Source organism: Protopterus annectens, chromosome 14.part0 (genome assembly GCF_019279795.1).
Source record: "Protopterus annectens isolate FY-2018-M chromosome 14.part0, PAN1.0, whole genome shotgun sequence".
NCBI classification, from domain to species: Eukaryota; Metazoa; Chordata; order Ceratodontiformes; family Protopteridae; genus Protopterus; species Protopterus annectens.
This window is the reverse complement of record NC_056748.1, coordinates 797,870,606-797,889,918: the sequence shown is the minus strand read 5'-3', so window position 1 is coordinate 797,889,918 and position 19,313 is coordinate 797,870,606. Positions and strand designations below refer to the sequence as shown.

General features: G+C 38.0%; 1 protein-coding gene across 2 annotated transcripts in view; it reads left to right on the top strand.

The window, feature by feature from the left end:
- The window catches only part of CCHR14.PART0H10orf95 (chromosome chr14.part0 C10orf95 homolog), a 499,460-nt gene extending 480,350 nt beyond the window's left edge, over nt 1–19,110 (top strand). Inside the window, exon 2 of one of the 2 annotated variants that reach the window (XM_044056542.1) lies at nt 15,734–19,110. In XM_044056542.1, coding sequence (XP_043912477.1) covers nt 15,844–16,521 — 678 coding nt within the window. In that variant the 5' untranslated portion in view covers nt 15,734–15,843 and the 3' untranslated portion in view covers nt 16,522–19,110. The remainder of the gene's footprint in view (nt 1–15,733) is intronic. The other variant, XR_006362795.1, reaches the window with a different exon arrangement.
- The last annotated feature ends 203 nt before the right edge of the window (nt 19,111–19,313 follow it).

The following is a 19,313-nucleotide window of genomic DNA, read 5'->3' as shown; positions in this document are numbered from 1 at the left end:
TCAGGATAGCAAGCTGTGAGGCAATCTTTTCCTGAGCCCCAGCAGCAGAAGGATCCTGGACTACTTCTCCCAGTTCCTTGAGAATATCTCATTGAAGCCTGGTGAAGTGACAAAGGTAATTCAGCGAACGCATAGCAAAGGTCGCTGAAGAAAACATCTGCTTTCCATACCTGTCCATGGTCCTAGAATCCTTATTAGGAGGATGGACAGGCACTGAAGGATCCGCCAGTTCCTTCTTAGTGGCCGCCACCACCATAGCATCCACAGAGACACCTTTGGACAGGAACTGTTTATCCGAAGGGGCCGTGATGAACTTGGATGGTCTCCTGGGGACAGGTTCCACAGAATCTGGAGCACGCCTTCCGAGCCACTACCTGCATGAGTGGGTCGAAAGGCGGAGACACCCAGGAGGTGGAGGGTCGGGATCCAAAAGCCTCCAGGTATACCGACTCATCCTCAGAGGGGTCAATGGAGGGCCAATTCCCCCTCTGTTTGAGGAGCTCCAGGATGTCTGAAAAGGAGACATCCTCAGAGGGGGACCGTGGGGAACCCTCCGACTCATCTAAGTCGGTATCAGATGTAGTAGACTCAGGAGTCTGTGTGTTTCCTCTTACACGTCCTCTTCCGAGGGGGTTCCCCTGCAGGATCAGGAGAAACCTCGGAAGAGGAGGAAATTCCCAGTGGGGAAACCTGGGGCGATGGATCCCTGGGCCTGAGAGCAAGAGGCTGGCAAGAGGCATCTGCAGGCACTGATGAGGGAGGAGCTAGAGGGATAGACCGTTGACCAGGCTCAGAGGCCAGGACACTCCTCATCACCTCAAAGGCTCCTCTCCCCGGGAGACCGGAACACACCCGCTCCGAAGAAACAGGAATGGTCAGCTCCAAGGAGAGAGAAGGCTCCGAGGCCGATGTCGGCGCCGAGCTTACCAAAGCCGAAGCCCCGAGAGGGAGAGCGGGGTCGGACAAGGGTCCGATGCCACTAGCCCCCTTGGAGCCGACAGTGGAAACCCGACGACCGGATCCCTCCAAGGAAGGTCTCAAGGAGGAGATCGGAGCCGAAGACGACGGAGCCGAAGGATGTATCGGCTCCGGCATCGAAACAGTCGCTGTCCCAAGAAGCTCTGGCTCCGAACTCTGGTGTGGAGTCGGAGGAGGAATCTCAAGAATCGGGGCTATAGCCGAAGTCTGTTGAGACGGGCTATGGAGCATTTGGGCCAGTGCCTGAGACTTCAGCAGCCTGCTTACCACCCTCTCCAAATCGTGGTCAGACAGCCTGGAAGATCTCGAAGATCGGCTCCGATGGCTCCGCTCCGACAAAAGAGGAGACCCCGGAGCCGAGTGGATACTCAGTATAGAAGGGGACCGGGATCTCTTACGGGTCGAAGCCATCGGAGCCAAAGTCCCTTGAACCCCAGATGGAGCCGAGGATATCTCGGCTCCGATGCTGGATAAAGTGTCGGCTCCAGCCAGAGCCGACAAGGCCACAGTAGTCAGGGTATCGGAGCCGGCCAGCACCGAACCCACTACTCGAACAGAAGAAGTATCGACTCCAGCCGGAGCCGATATCGGCTCCGACAGAGCCGGAGCCACCGGAGGAGGCTTGGACACTGTAGCCTGAACCTTCGGTGGCTTAAGAGGTTTTCCTGACCCTGACTTAGGAGGAGAACCTTCAGGTTTAAGTAAACCTCGGAGGATTAATTTGTTCCTCCTTTCCTGCAGGACTCTCTGGCTAAAAGCATGACACAACGCACAGGAGTCCTGCAGGTGCAAAGGCCCCAGGCAATAAACACAAGAAGTGTGACCGTCTGTCAGAGACATTTTCTGACAGCACTGGTCACACTTCTTGAAGCCTGAGACCTTGCCTTCTTTTGACATCCTAGGAGGGAGAAACACAAACAGTCCCAACAAACACACCAATTAATCCCTTACACAGACACACAGGAAGGGAATAACTTGGGGAACTAGGCCTGACTAAAAACTTTAAACTGAAACTTTTTATAAAAAGTTTAAAAGGAAGGGAATAGGGTGGGCTGTAACTAAGTACAGGCTAAACTAACACTAAAGGGAAAAAATAAACCCCTAACTAAACTTTTTCTTATTTTACCAAGAAAAAACTTACCTCAGCTGGCAAAGGAGACCTCTATTGCTAAGCGGCAAACGAGATCTGAGGTAGTTCCGCCTTGCATCATGGGATATAGGGTTGCCTCGAGCTGGTAAAAGGAGTTCTCGAGCTAAAGCAAGTGCCGAGTCGGAGCCGAGGATCGGCTCCGAACCCATCCAGCAAGAATGAAGGCGAGATTGACAACTTAACATCTGCTATTTCATGATAAAACTGATAGTGAATTGACAGACAATAACGTTACTAGACCACCAAAGTTTAAGAAGCTTAGCAACTTTGTCCCACCTAATCATCCATTAGTTGAGGCATATTTGAAACTAACTGAGGATGATTTGTATGAATATTTTTCTCTAAAGAAATATAGGAAGAATGGTAATTTGACTAGAGGGGAGCAGACTAGCTTACTTAAACTCCAGTCATTACAGTCCATAACCATCAAACCAGCTGATAAAGGTGGTCGGATAGTAGTGATGGACACTAGCAAATATCATGATGCTATGATTAAACTCTTGGAAGATGATTTCTATTTACAAGTTAATGAACAAATAGTGCAAGCCACTATTAGTCACGTAAACAATATGTTATTAGATATGTTGAAAGGTGATATCTTGGATCAAGAATTGTTTGACTATCTCTTTGTTAAGAATCCACTTGTACCAACAATACATGGGTTACCTAAAATTCACAAAGACTCCATTGACCCACCAATGAGACCCATAGTGTCTGGTCAGGGTTGGATCACTGAAAACCTTTCTGTCTATGTTGAGAAACATTTGCGACCTATATTGAATAAGAACAAAGTTGTACTGAAAGATTCCAAACAGTTTTTAACAGATTTGTATGACTGTTTAGGTGGCATTTGTGAAGTTGATAACTTGATTTTTGTAACGTTTGACATCAAGTCCTTGTTTACTGTGTTACCAAATAACATAGGCCTGATTTATATCACTGAGTATCTACTCTAACATAGCGAATATACATCAGTTAAAGTAGACCTCATTGTACATTTCCTTGAACTCATTTTGAATAACAATCTTTTCACCTATGACAACAAGTTCTACCAACAGCGAGGTGGCGTAGCCATGGGCACACCTTGTGCCAACAGCTATGCAAACATGTTTTTGGCATTTTGGGAATTTGAGAGTCTCTTTAATTTAGAAATGTTTAAAGAATATGTAACTTTTTATAGACGTTTCGTGGATTATGTTTTTGTTTTATGGAGAGGCAGTGTTGATGATTTGTTAGTGTTCCATACTACATTGAACAACCTCACTGGCTATTTAACCTTCAGTATGAATCACTCTAGAGAGGAGATAGAATTTCTTGACTTGTATATAGAAAAATTAGCATGTGGTTTGATCAATACAGGTGTCTATAGGAAACCTTGCTATTTCAATACTCTATTACAGCGTGATAGTATACACCCACAGCATATTTTTAAAAATATCATTAGAGGCCAGGGGATGAGAACCTCTAGGCTAAATGCCACAGAAGAAGGCTTCCTAATGGAAGTGAGTGACCTCAAGATAAGGCTAGAAGAACGGGACTATAGCTCATAAGAGATTGACTCCAACCTCTCGGATGTCAATAAACTTAGACTGAACAGAGCAGCCCCTTATTTTGGACCAGTTATTACTGGTGGATCCATTACAATAGACAATGGTAGAGATGATAGATCAACTCACGTAAGGGTTTCTTTACCATATAGTACTGATTGTCCAGCAATCAAGAATATTATTACGAAACACTGGCCTATTCTCTGTACTGATGACACCATTGGCAAACTTGTGGGGACTAAACCCTCTTTTTTATATAGGAATAAATTGAATTTAAGGAGAATGCTATGCTATTCAAAAAGGGATGAACGGTCAATGCCTCTTGAACACACAAAACCATGTGGACGCTGTAATTATTGTAATTCTCTTGACCCCAGCCCATTTTTGAACATCCTGATATGCACACTAACTTCAGCATACGTGCTGTAGCTACCTGTGATACTACTCATATAGTTTATTTGGCAGTGTGCCAAATATGCGATGCATTTTATGTTGGCAAAACCAATCGTTGATTTAAAGACAGGATAAGAGAACATCTTTACCACATTAGGAAGGCTTCACCTCACAATGCCTTAGCTAAGCACGTAGCCCAAGCAGGTCCTGAACATTATTTTTTATTTAGAGCTCTTGAGAACATTAAACCCAGTATACGAGGAGGTGACATCAGGAACCATACTGAGAGCAAGGAGAGTATGTGGATAGTTAGATTGAGAGCAGATAGGGGTTTAGGTCTCAATGAGAGAGCCTCTATTAAACCTATGTTAAACAAACGGAGGAATGTTTGTAGATTTTATAATAAATGATGAAATATATATGTTTCTACCCCTTGAAATATATTTCTTTTGACATATATATTTATATATACATATTTATCAGAGCATCTTGAGTGTTCATGGAGTTTTTTATATGTATTTTTATATCTACTTTGTCATTTTATACATTTCAGCATGTTTATATGTGCATATATTTTTAAGCTTAGATTGACTCATGAATACGTAAACAAGAAGCAGCTTTTGATAGGCCAATAGGAGATGTTTTAACTGTATAAATGTAGCCTATGTACTTGAAGGTCTTTGTTACATGATCTGATGAAGCTCAAATGAATGAGTGAAAGCGCTTATCTGACCTGCAGTGGAATTAAAGTTGGATTTTAACCTGAGGATTTTGCCTTTTCATTTACACTTGTGACTCTTCATTTAAAGTTGGATTTTAACCTGAGGATTTTGCCTTTTCATTTACACTTGTGACTCTGCATCAGCCTAGTTGCTCCTTTTGGTTTTATTAACATTATTAGAGTTATAGATTACTTTTATTTCAGAAATGCATGTAGATGCTCTTATTTTGTTAGCTGCTCAAGTTAACAATGTTAATATTAAAAAAGTGTCCCTTTTTTGACAGGTATTTTTGCATCACGTTTTGGTCTGTTTTTCATAAAATTGTGGTTTTCTGGCAAATTAGTGGCAAGTCATTAAAGATTGAAGTTAGAAAATAATGGCAGACATTTGAGTTTCAGATTTTATACCCTTCAGAAAATTCGTACTAATGCAAGATCTACTACTGTTCTATTATCTAAGTTAATAAGAGCAATATTTAAAAATTGGCCTTATTTTTTTGCCTGTGTCCCACTTCTAGTTCTATGTATGGCTTTGTCCAGATTTCTTGCTCTGAAGTTGAGGTATGAGTGTCAGAGCCATCACTGTCAGCCAGAGACATTTCAAATTATGACACACTTATTGCACCCCACCCCCCATTGAAGTGGCTCTGGATGTGTCCAAGGAAGGCAAGGAGCAGTTATGCAGTGTAAGTGTGCAGAGTATTCCCCCATCCAAGGTAGATCACAAATACGACTGTGGCTTTTCATCTGTCCTTGATTTTGCAGAATGTTCTGGTTTTCTATCAGATTTTTATACTGTTGATTTATGCTTCTTATTATTCAGGAACTGCATGCTGTCACAGTGCCCTGTTGCACTGTTTAAGTAGCCATGGTTTAATGAACATCAGGTAAGCTTGTTGGAGATTGTAAGATGCAAGTAAGCTTTAGTAAGCATATTGTTAAAGAATTACCAGCATTGAAAGCCTTTTCGTTGTTGCCATGCAGAGAATATTTACATAACTAGATAATGTATAAGCCTTGGGTATTGAAATGCATATGACAGTATTTGTAATAAAAGGACAGGATTACAGTATTTTCAGAAGCTCATTACGTTTTATTGGAGACCAGTGTCTTATAGCAGTGTCTGTGTGTTAGTACACTTTTGTAGTTGGGTGGCTTTAATGGTATATGGTAAATAAGCATTGCTACCTTACTTAAAAGCCAAGCCCTGCAACAACTAGGTAAGCTCCACACTGAAGTCAAAACACAATAGCTCTGGTGGGTAAATGTACTCTGTAGTAATAAAAAAAGGCAAATGTTTGAAATAGCTACAGCTTATGTGCAAACACAATAGGTAGTGATGAAACAATGCTCTGCTAAACATGCTTTAATGCTCCACATTGCTGAGCTGCAGATCAGTTATCATTGGCTACCAGGATTTCACCCACTTCAGATCAAGCACGGTGCCGTTCAGTGCAACCTTCCCAGAACTAATTCAAGTCTGACCAGAATTATTTTGTGTGTGTGTATAAGAGGGAGGTAGCATACCCCTCAGCTGTCCAGGTTTTTGCAGAATGTCCAGATTTTTGCCCCATTTTCCTCCTAAAAAGGATTGAAGTTGCTAAATGAGACATTTCAGTTTTAGATGTCATATCATTTAGAAAAATGCATACTAACACAAATCCTGTTACTCTTGCAATTTTCTAAGTTTATGAGAGCCATATGTATAATCTGTCCCTATTTATTTTAGGCTTTGTCCAGATTACTTGCACTAAGGTTGAGGCCTTGAGGGGTGTGGTATGTTTGTGAGAGAGAGAGAAAGTGAAATGCCCAAGTTAGAGTTAGCAGGTGGAATTATGTGCATTTTCAAGGAACTGAGTTTTAAGGGAAGCTAAGTTTACTGCTGCTCATGCAAAGTCTATTTATAATGTTGTGCAACTGTTTTGTTTAGCAAATGGTATCTCTATTGTGGTATAAAGTTTTAAAGCTATGTTAGTAGCACAAGTAGAATACTTGCATCTTAATGGAGAGGCTTGAGGTTCTATTCCTACAGCATGTACATCTGTATGCTGCAGTCCTGAGGATGTCTTCCTTTGGATGAGATGCCTAATAACTATGAACCTGTTTTTCAGCTTGACATCCATTTTCTATTGCAATATACCAGCTTACCATTTTTTAATTTAACATAGGCAATTTATTCTTTGACGGAAGCAGGCACTGAATTTGTAGATGAAACACTGAAATATATAGTTTTCTAGCAACAACATCTTCATTAGTTTCAGATATCTTTAATGTGGAATTATTCAGATTACTTTTACTTCAGCAGAGACACTCAAGTGTTGTTGTATAATACAAGGGATATAATTCAATTATATATTATAATTAATACAATCAGGTAAATCAAATCTTTTGCATGGCCCTAACAGTGTGCAAGGAGCTTATTGCTTGAAAACAGTTCAAAGGTAAATAACCTGCCACTGGCCAGATGCATTTTCTTTGAATGTGGGTTTCAATGCTGTTTCATTGAATGTGAGTTTCAAAAGTAGAGAAGCTTTAATGCCAAGTTTGTTTTCATTGTAAGACTATTGCTTTGTTTAGGTTTGTAAATATCTCAGTGTTTGGGCTATAATGTTTGAAATAGAAGTTGTAAATTAAATACAATTGTCTGTAATCATTGTAGAACTAAAGCATAAAACAGTATGCACACAGAGATTTGAACAGTGTCTACGGCAAATGGAGAGAAATAGCCAAGTAATGGGACACTGGAATGGCTGTGTGGGCGGGGCTTGGGAGTGGATGTGGGCGGGGCTATGTTGGCAGTGGGTAGGGAGAGCTATGTGGGTGGGGCTCTGGGTTTGCACCCCCCTGCAAAAAATCCTGCGGGCTCCCTTGTCCCTGGGTATGGGTATATTCCCTTTTCACGGGATTTGTGTGATCTCAGAGTTAGCATATATAACTAGCAGGGGGTATGGGGGCTGCAGCCTCCCACTTGGAGAATACAGGGGAGTTTGGCCACCTGTAAAACCAATGTTATTTTTTGCATTTGCCAAGGTTCTTTCTTGGTGCATGCAGGGTAACGTGTTGATGTTTAGTGTACTGACTTTTTGCGGTCAATGTTTCAGAGGTCGACATAGGACTACTTGGTGAAAGTGATTAGATATATATATATATATATATATATATATATATATATATATATATATATCTATATATATATTTATATATATGGGTCTACTGCTTAAGAATGAAAACCCACTTACCCAAATTACTAAATATTGAAATAACTTCACCGAAACCTCAAATGAACGAACACTCAGATCACCAATTGGAAACTCTGGGAAAGTAACCATGTGTCCGATACCACAAAACAATCAAACCAAAGCAAATTAAACCCAGTCATATGGGGAGCTTTGCCCTGACATCCCCCCATGTGGGGGGCTGCACCCCCACACCCCCCAACTAACTATACCAACTCTGAGATTGCACTACAGTGGGGAAAGGGGCAGAGTTCACCTTGGTGGCCAAGTGGTTCCTTTCCCACTGTAACTTTCCGGTGAGCCGAGTGTTCACTAAACTGTAGTTTCAGCGAAGTCGTCTTGGTCTTTAGCGATTGGGGTAAGTGGGTCTTCGTTCTTTTCAAGTAGACCCATATATCAGAGTAAAGTTAATACAGATACAGTGTGAAATTAATAATAAAGTTGTACCTACAGACGTACAGATACAATGTGAAGTTAATATATATATAGATATATGAATATATGTGTGTGTGTGTGTGTGTGTGTGTGTGTATATATATATATACATATATATATATATATATATATATATATATATATATATATATATATATATATATATATTATATATATATATATATATATATATATATCTGTAGCTATCTATATATATATATATATATATATATATATATATAGATATATATATAAAAAAAAAAATATATATATATATATATATATATATATATATATATATATATATATATATATATCTGTATCTATCTATATACATATATATATATATATATATATATATATATATATATATATATATATATGGGTGTACTTTTGAAGAACGAAAGTTCACTACTTCGAACTTCAAAAGTGCACCCACACTAATACAAAAGTGCACTTTCATGAACCCGCTAGACCGAACAGGCTAACAGCCATGGACCTTAGGGTTAGGGCATGGGTTAGGGTAAGGGGATAGTTAGTAGGGCTATCCCCTTACCTTGACCTGTGCCCTACCCTAAGGTCCGTGACTATCGCACCACAGTGGAGGACATAGCCCGTTTTTCAATGTTCTCCATTGTGATGTGGTAGGTTCGGTCTAGTGAGGTTAAGTGAAAGTGAACTTTCGTTAAAGTGCAGTTTCGCTTAAGTGCGGATGTACTTTCCCATTTTGAAAAAGTGAATTTTCGTTGTAAGAAAGTACACCCACTTACATATATATATATATATTATATGTGTGAGTTTGTATGTATACATGCACGCATGCATGCACACACACACACACACACACACACACACACACACACACACACACACACACACACACACACTTACACATGAACACACAAATCCATACTTCCATACTTTGCTGTGCTTAAATGATGACAGGATCACAAAAATACAGGCAAATGATCTTCCATAAAACGTAGCTATCTGGTAAAATGATTCTATAGAAAGATACAAAGTCTAGTCTAACAAATGTAATAATTCTGAATTTCAGGAGACATTGGCTTTGCAGTGTGCCCCTCATATTTTAGTATACCCTGCTTACCAGGTTATCTATATATTTTTCCCACACTACCCAGTACCAGTTTACTTTGTGATGAAAATACCCAAAAAAAGACCATATCCCTGAAAAAAGGTGATACTGCAAGAGGAAAATGATGGAATGATTGTGTCACTGGGGTAGATGGTTTTAGAATTGCATGCACATTTTCCTTCTGAGTTTTGTACATGAGGTCAGGGTTCATATATGTTCAAAGATTAGGCTAATTGCCCTTGTGAGCCATTTTAAGCCAAGCCAACTACCTCATGTGAGAATCAAACCCTACACATTGTCTCTGTAAGGACCTCCCACCCCTTAAGCAGTAACAATTATCTAGAACCAAGGTTTACACCACCAGGTGACTAGCCCTGCTATGGTAGTTCTTACACACCATTCACACCACATTCTCGCAAGCACATTCACACCTATTGCCAATTTAGAGTGTCCAATCCACCTACTGCACAACTTTGAAAATTCTGGGAATATTGTCCTAGAATCCAAACAAGAAATAACACATTTGAGTTGTGGCCTTCACTCCATTGAGTCAGCATTCCATCAGTCACAAGCTGCTTCTTCTTCCCCTCTTCCCCAAAAGATGTCATCATAGAAGAATGCTTGGTTCTCTCCCACTGACCTTCTCCATGGATTCTGCACTACAGTCCTATACCCAGAATGTCAAAGAAGCAAATGATCACCTTACTTCTCCATCATCAATCCAGCTATTCTACATGTGCCCTACACCCAATTGTCCCTATTTTGTAGGGACATCCCTGATATTTCTCAAAGTTTTGTTCCATTCCTCCAAAAGCTGGAAATCATTTTGAGAATTTCTAAGATAATAGTGCCAACATTTAAAATGTGCCCTTAATTTAGGCCCTTTCCTTAGTTATTTTTTATTTTGTTCTGAATTATGTTGATAAAGTTTGAGAGTTCTGCCTGTACCTTAACATGAGTGGATATAGGAGAGGGAATTGAAGGGAACTGGGTAGAGGTAAATGAATAGCTAGTTGAGTATATTAGCACATTAAAAAAACAATGAGAAAGAATACAACAGTTGTTGCTAATAAAGGAGATTGAAGAGAAGATACAGATCAAGAAATAGAGTAGTAATAAACAAGGAACTAGTGTTTATTACATGTTTAATTAAAGCTTTTAAAAAAGGAAACAAACTAGGCAGTGGAGAACTTGAATTTATATTAAAATCAGGAGAAAGACATTATGTAAATGTTCAGCAAAAATAATTTGAAAAAGTTGGTTTGTACAGGGAAGGGGAGGAGAAGTTGTAGAATGAGTGAGTTGTGGACAATGAAATGTTTTAGAAACCCATTTTTGGCACAGTGAATACTAAAGAAAAGGGTCGTAATGCTACTGTTAGGTACTACCCGGCTGCTAGAGATCTATATTTTACCAAGAGCATATAATGCTTCTGGACTGTATAGCATGCATTCTAAGACACTAACTTTAATTATGAGGGCAGATGGCTGTACATTTTGCAGCCTTATTAAATTAAACCATAAATAGTTGCTATACAATTTCATGAGACTGGAGGACAGCATATGTAGTCTCTGTTGAAGCAAATCCAAGCCATTGGCAGCTAAAACTATGAACCACTTTTCAACTTTGCCAAAGAATCAAGACGGTATGATGTTTAAATGCCACAATTGTAATTATTGTAGATTCATTTTAGAATCTAACAGATTCGAAGTTAGTAATGAATCATTTAAACTCAAGCATAGATTTACGTGCAACTCAAAGATGTTGGTCTACCTGGCGCAGTGTCAGGTATGCCAAGCTCATTATGTGGGGAAAACTGAACGGAAGCTTAGGGAACGCATATACGAACACCAATATGCCATTAGGAAAGTTAAAACTACTAATGCACTGGCTAAGCACATTTTGGATTTCCCTACACACCATTTCAAATTTATAGCAATCGACCAGGCACATAATGACATTAGAGGTGGTCCAACTGCATTAAATCTACTAGCATTAGAACTTCGGTGGCAAATTAGGTTAGAATCCTACCATTTCCCTGGTCTTAATGAAGCATGCTCTATAGCCTGCCTTTTAAGTATTTTAAGTCTTAAAAGATAGTAGTTGTACTAGTTTATCAGTCCGTTGGTGTTCAATTTTGAATTTTCAATTTTTAATTTTTAATTTTTAATTTTTAATGTTTAATTTTCAATTTTTAATTTTTCGTTACAGAATATGCATATTAATTGCTTAGTTACCACTAGGTCCTTATGGATTTGTATACATATATATTTATATATATTTATATATATTTATACATATTTATATATATATGTATTCTCCTACATTCAAAAGTATTATTCTGTAGGTTTTGTACCTTTAACAGCAATGCACCTTTTGATAGTTAATTATATTAACTATTACTAATTGTGTTTAATTAAGTTGTTATGAACAATTAAGTGAGTGTATAAAACCTGCATGGTTGTTAACTGTATTTATTCTGATGAAGTTTGCACATTGGTGCAAACGAAAAGCGCTTCATATTAAACGTGATTTGGATTTATATACCCTTTCGTGTTTTACTGCTTGGCTGCTGCTGGTGTACTACTTCAACACTTTGTGTCTGGTCAGTTTGTGGGCTTTCTACAGTTGGACTCTCCTTTTGGTTTTCATAGTGGTTTTTTGTGCTATTTTCTTAGTAAACCATAAATAGTTGCTATACAATTTCATGAGACTGGAGGACAGCATATGTAGTCTCTGTTGAAGCAAATCCAAGCCATTGGCAGCTAAAACTATGAACCACTTTTCAACTTTGCCAAAGAATCAAGACGGTATGAATTAACAGAAGTATCATTCCATCAAACAAGGTTACTAAACATTTTGTTGGGTAACTATGATAGCTGTTTCAAGGCAAACAAAGTGATCTCACTGTTAGAAATCAATAAAACCTCTGGCAGTGTGCTGCATATGAAACTGCTAGCAAGCTGGTCAGAGATGAAGTGGATAACAACATGATGAACTAGGAACTAACATGAAAACAAAAACCAAAAGGATGCTAAAGTATTAAGCAAGAAGAGAAGATGGTGATCTGGAAAAAATGCAGAGTTCAGTGCTATATGTTATATTTTGCAATGCCTTCCTTGGACACATAACAGGGGGTGCCTTTTAGTATAGAGAAGGCTTTCCATGTATGGCACATATAACCCACATTCAGCCTAAATATGAATCTTTATGAATTCATCTAGGTAACAATTATTACAAAGCTGAGAGACCACTAATTAAGCTACACCTCATAGAATCCAGGGCTGCAGTATTCACATCAACCATGGCTAACATTCAGGAAAGACATCTATAAAGTAAGCATGTAGTGGATATATTCCTACCTGATGTGAAATGAACAGGGCAACATTCTTCTATCCCTTAGGAAAATTGGGAGGAATGATGCACTCTTATATAGTAGCCTGAATTCCAAGCCAGGTTGTTGCATTCCCAACCTTTCCAAACCTGTCCTGTTCATATGTATATATGCCGTCCTGTATACATGCAGCAACATGCAGTCCCACTGGGAGAATATTGCATTTTTTAGGAGAATTTTGCATTTTCATATTCTTATCAAAAGAGTAATTCTGAAGGTTGGTGCAAGATACTATGAGTTCTATGCCGATGCATTTCATAACAGCATATGCTATGCAGGTATAGCTGACAGGGCTTGAAGCTCAGACCGCAGAAGATTTTAAAGAAATTAAATTCAAGGAATGATATACGGCAGCAAAATGGGTAGCCTGCTTGCACATAATACCCAGTTATACTTTGCAGTAGACATAATGAATAGTGAGAGGCTTGTACTGCATATTCTTGCAATGTGAAATCACGCTTAAATTAATTTTGAAAGTTAATACTTGAATACAGCTTTTAAGACATTTCACCCTTCATTCAGAAATGCTGTGAACTCATTCACTTCAGGGTGTGCAGGAGAGTCTGAGGAGTAGTTATGTAAAACTAAATGACTTCAGCTGTGGAAGATGTGATAAAAACTGGACCCTGCTGCATCTCAAGGGATCATAAGACACACAAATATGTCTTCTGTAGTTGCTTCTTTGCTTACTTCACAGAAGGACACCCAGTCTCAAAATGTTAGAGCTAATGAATGCCTGATAGATAACACTTTGTCCATTATGATGTTTCCCAAGAATCTTTAGATGACTCTAGTTCAGCCAATTAATCATTGTCTACATTCCAATGAAATGTCTTCCCCAATCATAATCCATCACTAGGTGGCTGATACCATTTATTATTAGTGCTACCACTGCAGCCCAAGTTTACTAAACTGGATTAAACTATCTTCTCACTTACTGTCTAATTCAGTCCATATTAATTTCTCCTTAGCACCAAGGAAGACAAAGTCCATGCTTTTTAATAGTCCACATGTCTCTTAAAGAGGACTCACAGGACTTATGGTACTCATACAAGACAGCCAGAAAAGTCCAAATAATGCATGCACAAGTCTGTCAGAGAATTATTTTGGACAGGTACATCATCTTTACTTGTCTTGCAGCCACCATGATTATCTCAACAGTGGCTATAATTAAACTGGATTCCCTTTCGCATATGTCTTTGCTTTAGCCAGGATGTTTTCATAATTACTGTCTAGAGTTTTATTGTAGTACTTATTATTCATAGTAGCTATAACTCAATGAAGGACTTTCTCATGTATTTATTTATTTATTAACCTTTGATTACTGGGAATAGTCTGAATGGGTAGGTGTCCATTTTCAGTGGAGGTCTAGGGACAAAAGCTCTCCAGGTATTACTGCCCTTAATAAAATGTTTCTAGATTCAACAAGACTTCCAGATCAGCATAGTACACTATCTAGTTCAGTCACATATGCTTCTCTTCTTGACATGCAGCCAGCCCTTCAGTGCACCTTAAATGTGACTATCCACCTGTATTTCCTTTCTATCTTCCTTAATGCCATACTTTTTCAAGTAATCTTTACTTCTGTACAGATGCCTTAACTTCATCATTTTTCTCCCTTTCTTCTAAGGCATTCCCTTTGGTAACTATTTTCTTAAAAAAAGTCTTACTTCATAATGAGTTCTTCACTTCCTAACACTTTACTGAACCTCATCCATACCATTTTTCTTCTCGTATGTTGACATTTCCTCATAAATCCCTGGCTTCATGATTTCCCTTTTGTTATCTCCTTCTTTTGCTGGTTATCCCTCCTCATTTTTCCAGCTCTGCATCATCTGCACCTTTTCAAACTCCCTTCTGTCCCAGTGAAAAATCACTATATACTTTTAATTTTTAACCTCATCATGCTACTTGCTGTCTGGCATCCGCATATTGCAATTTCATCTGTATTATCTTTGTTATCTGTCATTCTCATATCACAATGTTAAATTCATTTGTTCATATTTTGCCACATCTTTGAACATGTAGTCATAGATCAAAGATTATTAAATGAGACATACACACAGTACATACAAATGAATAAAGAAGGAAGCCATTCATAAAAAAAACATAAAAATTCTTAAACTCGTACAATCTGACAGTACAAGAAAATGAGTGATGATAATAATGAAAGTCTGTACTATGTCTTGATGCAGGGATTGAACTATCATAAACATTTTCAGTTTAATGCCACTACACAAATGAAGGCATAAAAACTGTGACTCATCTCTTATACTATTTGCAATCTGAACTAGTAACAGCATGAGTGCATATACTGGGTCTACACAGTAAGTGGCTTTGAAGACAAGATAAAAACATTCAAAGTACTTACATTTTAATTGGGTAAAATAAGTAAATAGGAGACTTCTATCATAAGATCAGAGAACAAATGAGGAGACAAAGCAAAAGATAAGATGTGGAGACATTAAAGCGTGACACTGAGAAGTGTTTCTTCACCAAGTGATTAATCTCAAAGTGCATGGAAGAAAAATAAGACAGGAAATACATATCTACTGGATTTAAATATGCATAAAAGCCTCCTAGACACTGAAGACAGGATAAGCAGGGAAGCACCTAGGATCACATATGTAAATTTCTGAATGAAAATGTACATAATATATTGGTTACATGTTCTTTATTTCTCATATAACTTAAATATAGCTATAATTTGCATATTACAGATTTCCTTATGAAGTACTGCCTCATGTATATTTTCATGTTGTATCTTTTTTCTCTCCTAACAGCTTTTGAAGTTACAAAACATATATGGGGAAGAACCCACCAATTAAACGAAAAAGCCAAAACAAAGAAATGTGAGTTGCTTCACAGTTCATTAGGGTCTTAACCTTATGCAATGAACTATTATGGTTATTTCCTTCCACACTACTACCCAAACATGTACCTTTCAGCAAATCGTTGTGTATCGTATGGACCAACACAGCAAGGAGAATCTGCAGGTACAAGCTTCTTGCCTCCAATCCAGTTGCACAACTTCTACAGTAGGCCATTAACTTTCATAGTGGATAATGGAAACAATTATCCAGATGGTTCAGGAAGGCATGTGGAGTATCATCATTTTTACGGGGCTCCTCCCTACTCTGTGTCCCCCAAACCATTCTGGTATATGCCCCAAGCAGTCAGCACCATGCCTTACATGTATCACCATTACAAAAACCATGTCAGTCCTCTCTCAGCTGTTCAGTTACAAAATAAAGATATTTGGCCAGAGGGTTTTACTTTGAAAGGAGAGTTACGCTGGGGTGTACTACAGCGAGTGTATGGGTCTAAAAGAGAACTTCCTGACATGGTAAAGGATGAACTGCGACGTGTCTATGGAACCTACCCTAAGAGCCTCATCAGTATCACTTACCAAAATGGAGAGTACTTGGTCAAAGCTAAGCCCAAGGTGGGTGAGCAAGACTACACCATAGAAAAGAAAGTGATTCGGAAGCCTTCAACTCCAAGCTCTGTGGAAGGAGACAGCATAAGCCAAGTTCAGGAAAAAAAGAAGAAAAAGAAATCCAAACAGTGAAGAAAAACTATACTAGTCCGCTAATTTTACTAGGTTTCCATACCACACACGAATGTTTACAGTTTGAAGTATAGTCTCTTGGTCACCACTAATAAACTAAAAACATAATATAATACGCAGTATAGACTCTGAGGTACACATAATGTGGAAGCAGACTCGTAGATGGCAAATAATTCCTTTGTCCTCAATGAAATGCTACTTAAAGTAGAAATGTGTGGTTTTGAATTTTTACAAAATATTTATCACAATATTATTACAATACTTGCTCCAATGTTTGCATTTAAATTCTGTTTAGATTAATATCTACAATGATATTATTCACAGTAGCATGTTTCATTTCAGTAGCCAGCAAAGAGGTGTCCACATTACCTAAACCTATCAGGATGGACATACCTCTACAGAATGGGATATGGTTACTGATGGCCATCTGGGAATGGAAGCATTAAACACCCAGCAGTAAGTCTACATCTCTAGGTGTGGTAACTAAGGAAATATCTATTACAGTCTTGTTTCTAGCAGAAGCCAAAATTAAGTAAGGACAATATCACTAAATCTATTTCCAGGATCTGTGCAAGACATGAAATGTTGTATTATGATCTGTCCTAGGAAAATATGAAGCATAGTGGCAACTTTATCTCTGGCTGATATGGCACAAAACTATCACTACTGCAGTGTCTCATTTAGTGATCAGATTTACTCTTTGATGTGTCTGAAATCTGCTTGCATCTAGCCACCATTTCTTATCCTTCAAAGGTAAAGTCTGTGCTCCTGGAAGGAGACAGTAGGAGTTATTCATGTCAACAGACATGGAAATTATCAATTTCTGGCAAGATTAAGATACATACCTAGAGAAATCTGACACATTGCTAGTCAAAAGAACAGAGGAACATGAAGTGTTAGATCATAACAAATTCCTCTTTGTAACAATATGTTGTACCTCTTTTGCAAAATCCACTCAGCTGTTAAATTGTCACTATTAGTAAACTGATATTTGCTTTAATCAGATGTTCTTTATAGGGGTTAAAAATAATCAGATAATAAACTGAAACTTGTTGTAATCTGGTATTCTTTATAATCGGTGTTTAGGTGTTATCATCTTGATATGGAATCTGTCTTCAAATCATCCCCTCCCTCAATAATCTTGTCGGTAACTCAAATTCGTCCCTGTTTGCACTTTTAAATTTTAAATTACAGATCATGGCATAAATATACATAGAATGTGACAAGACATCTCAGTGGCTATACTTGATGGATTCCAGTATGCTAAAAATTGAAGGATGTGTAGGAAATGCAATGAGGAAATCACTCCTGTTAATACTTTCAGACATATCTGTCATACAGATAAACGTATAGTTCACTGTAGCATCTCTCCTGCAATACTCAGTTTCCTGGTCCAATGACTAACTGCTGTTGCAGGTATTACAACAATAAAATACTTACTTCCAGTGGCTGGGGACTGATACTCACTCAATACCTATGAAGAATTCACGAACTCTCATACAGTTTTAGTCACATATGCAATAGTGAATGAGTAGCACAGACTGGTCTTTTTAAATGAACAGTTGAAAGCTGATAATGAAAATGTGGGGCCTGTCTTTATACATATGTATCTCCAAGACAATATCAGACTAGGTGGCTATTACTTGCAAAAAATAGTTTTATTTCACAGTATAAACTATGAAAAATATCTAACAATATCTGGAGCTACTAAGAAAAGAAAAATAAATTCTTCAAATGAGATGCGGCCTTCTGTGTTTGAAACAAGAACATGCAAACAAAGCAGAGGGCTGTTGATGTTAATAAACTAAAAAAAATGCCAATACAGGCAGATTATACCATTGAACAGAATTTATTTAACACAATTAAGGATGTTCATCTTCAGCAATTAACAAATACTGCTTTAGAATTAAAACTCATTTAAATACACATCCTTAAACTATGCTAAATAACTACATGACCTCATTTTAGTGACCTGATGATTACAAAGCTTATGTACATTAGTGTAAACATAATTTCCTAAAAACAAACTACATTAAAACTTTTGTTTGATGTGATTAAAAGAAAAATAATACAATAAAAACAAGCGCATAATAGAATTATCCTTGGAGGTAACTCCGCCTTAGAACTAAAAAAAATCTATTTTTTCACTCTACCTCTGCTTTTTTAACATCTCAAAATCACTCTGCTTCTTACAGAATTTTAATATGTTTTCTGCAAAATGGCTTGACATATCAATGCAATTTTATTTTTCTTCAAGCCTTTCTCTGCAACGGGGCTGCTTCCTTTATTTCTTGAATGGCCCTCATTTGTGTGTGTCTCAGGCCTTGTTTTACAGTATACTAAGGAGTTGTACAGCTGCAACCAAAACAGTTGCTAAACTGCAGGCCTTTGTTCAAAGTCTCTTTTTGTAGTCCAAGATGAATTGACAGCCCCTCCCCCTACACTTTGGTAAATGTGCCGATACTTTACAAGAATTTCAAGAACAAATATTTTCAGACTTTTGTCTAAATGTCACAGACAGCTTCGATACTACGTTCAAGTCATCTTAAAATGTAAACTAGTATAAACAACAAACCTTTAAAGTTTAAAGCTTAGCATTTCAATACTGTGATGGTGTTATGTAAATTTGTCAAAAGAGGTGAAAACTGCCTTTGAACTATTAACTGATCTAATTGCTCTGTTTTGTTATGAAAAGCATGGTTATGTTGTAAGTAGCTGTGAAACAGTTTAAGTTCTCTTCATCTCTGCAATAAAGACAATGGAAAACAGTTTCACACCACTCTGTCTTGTTT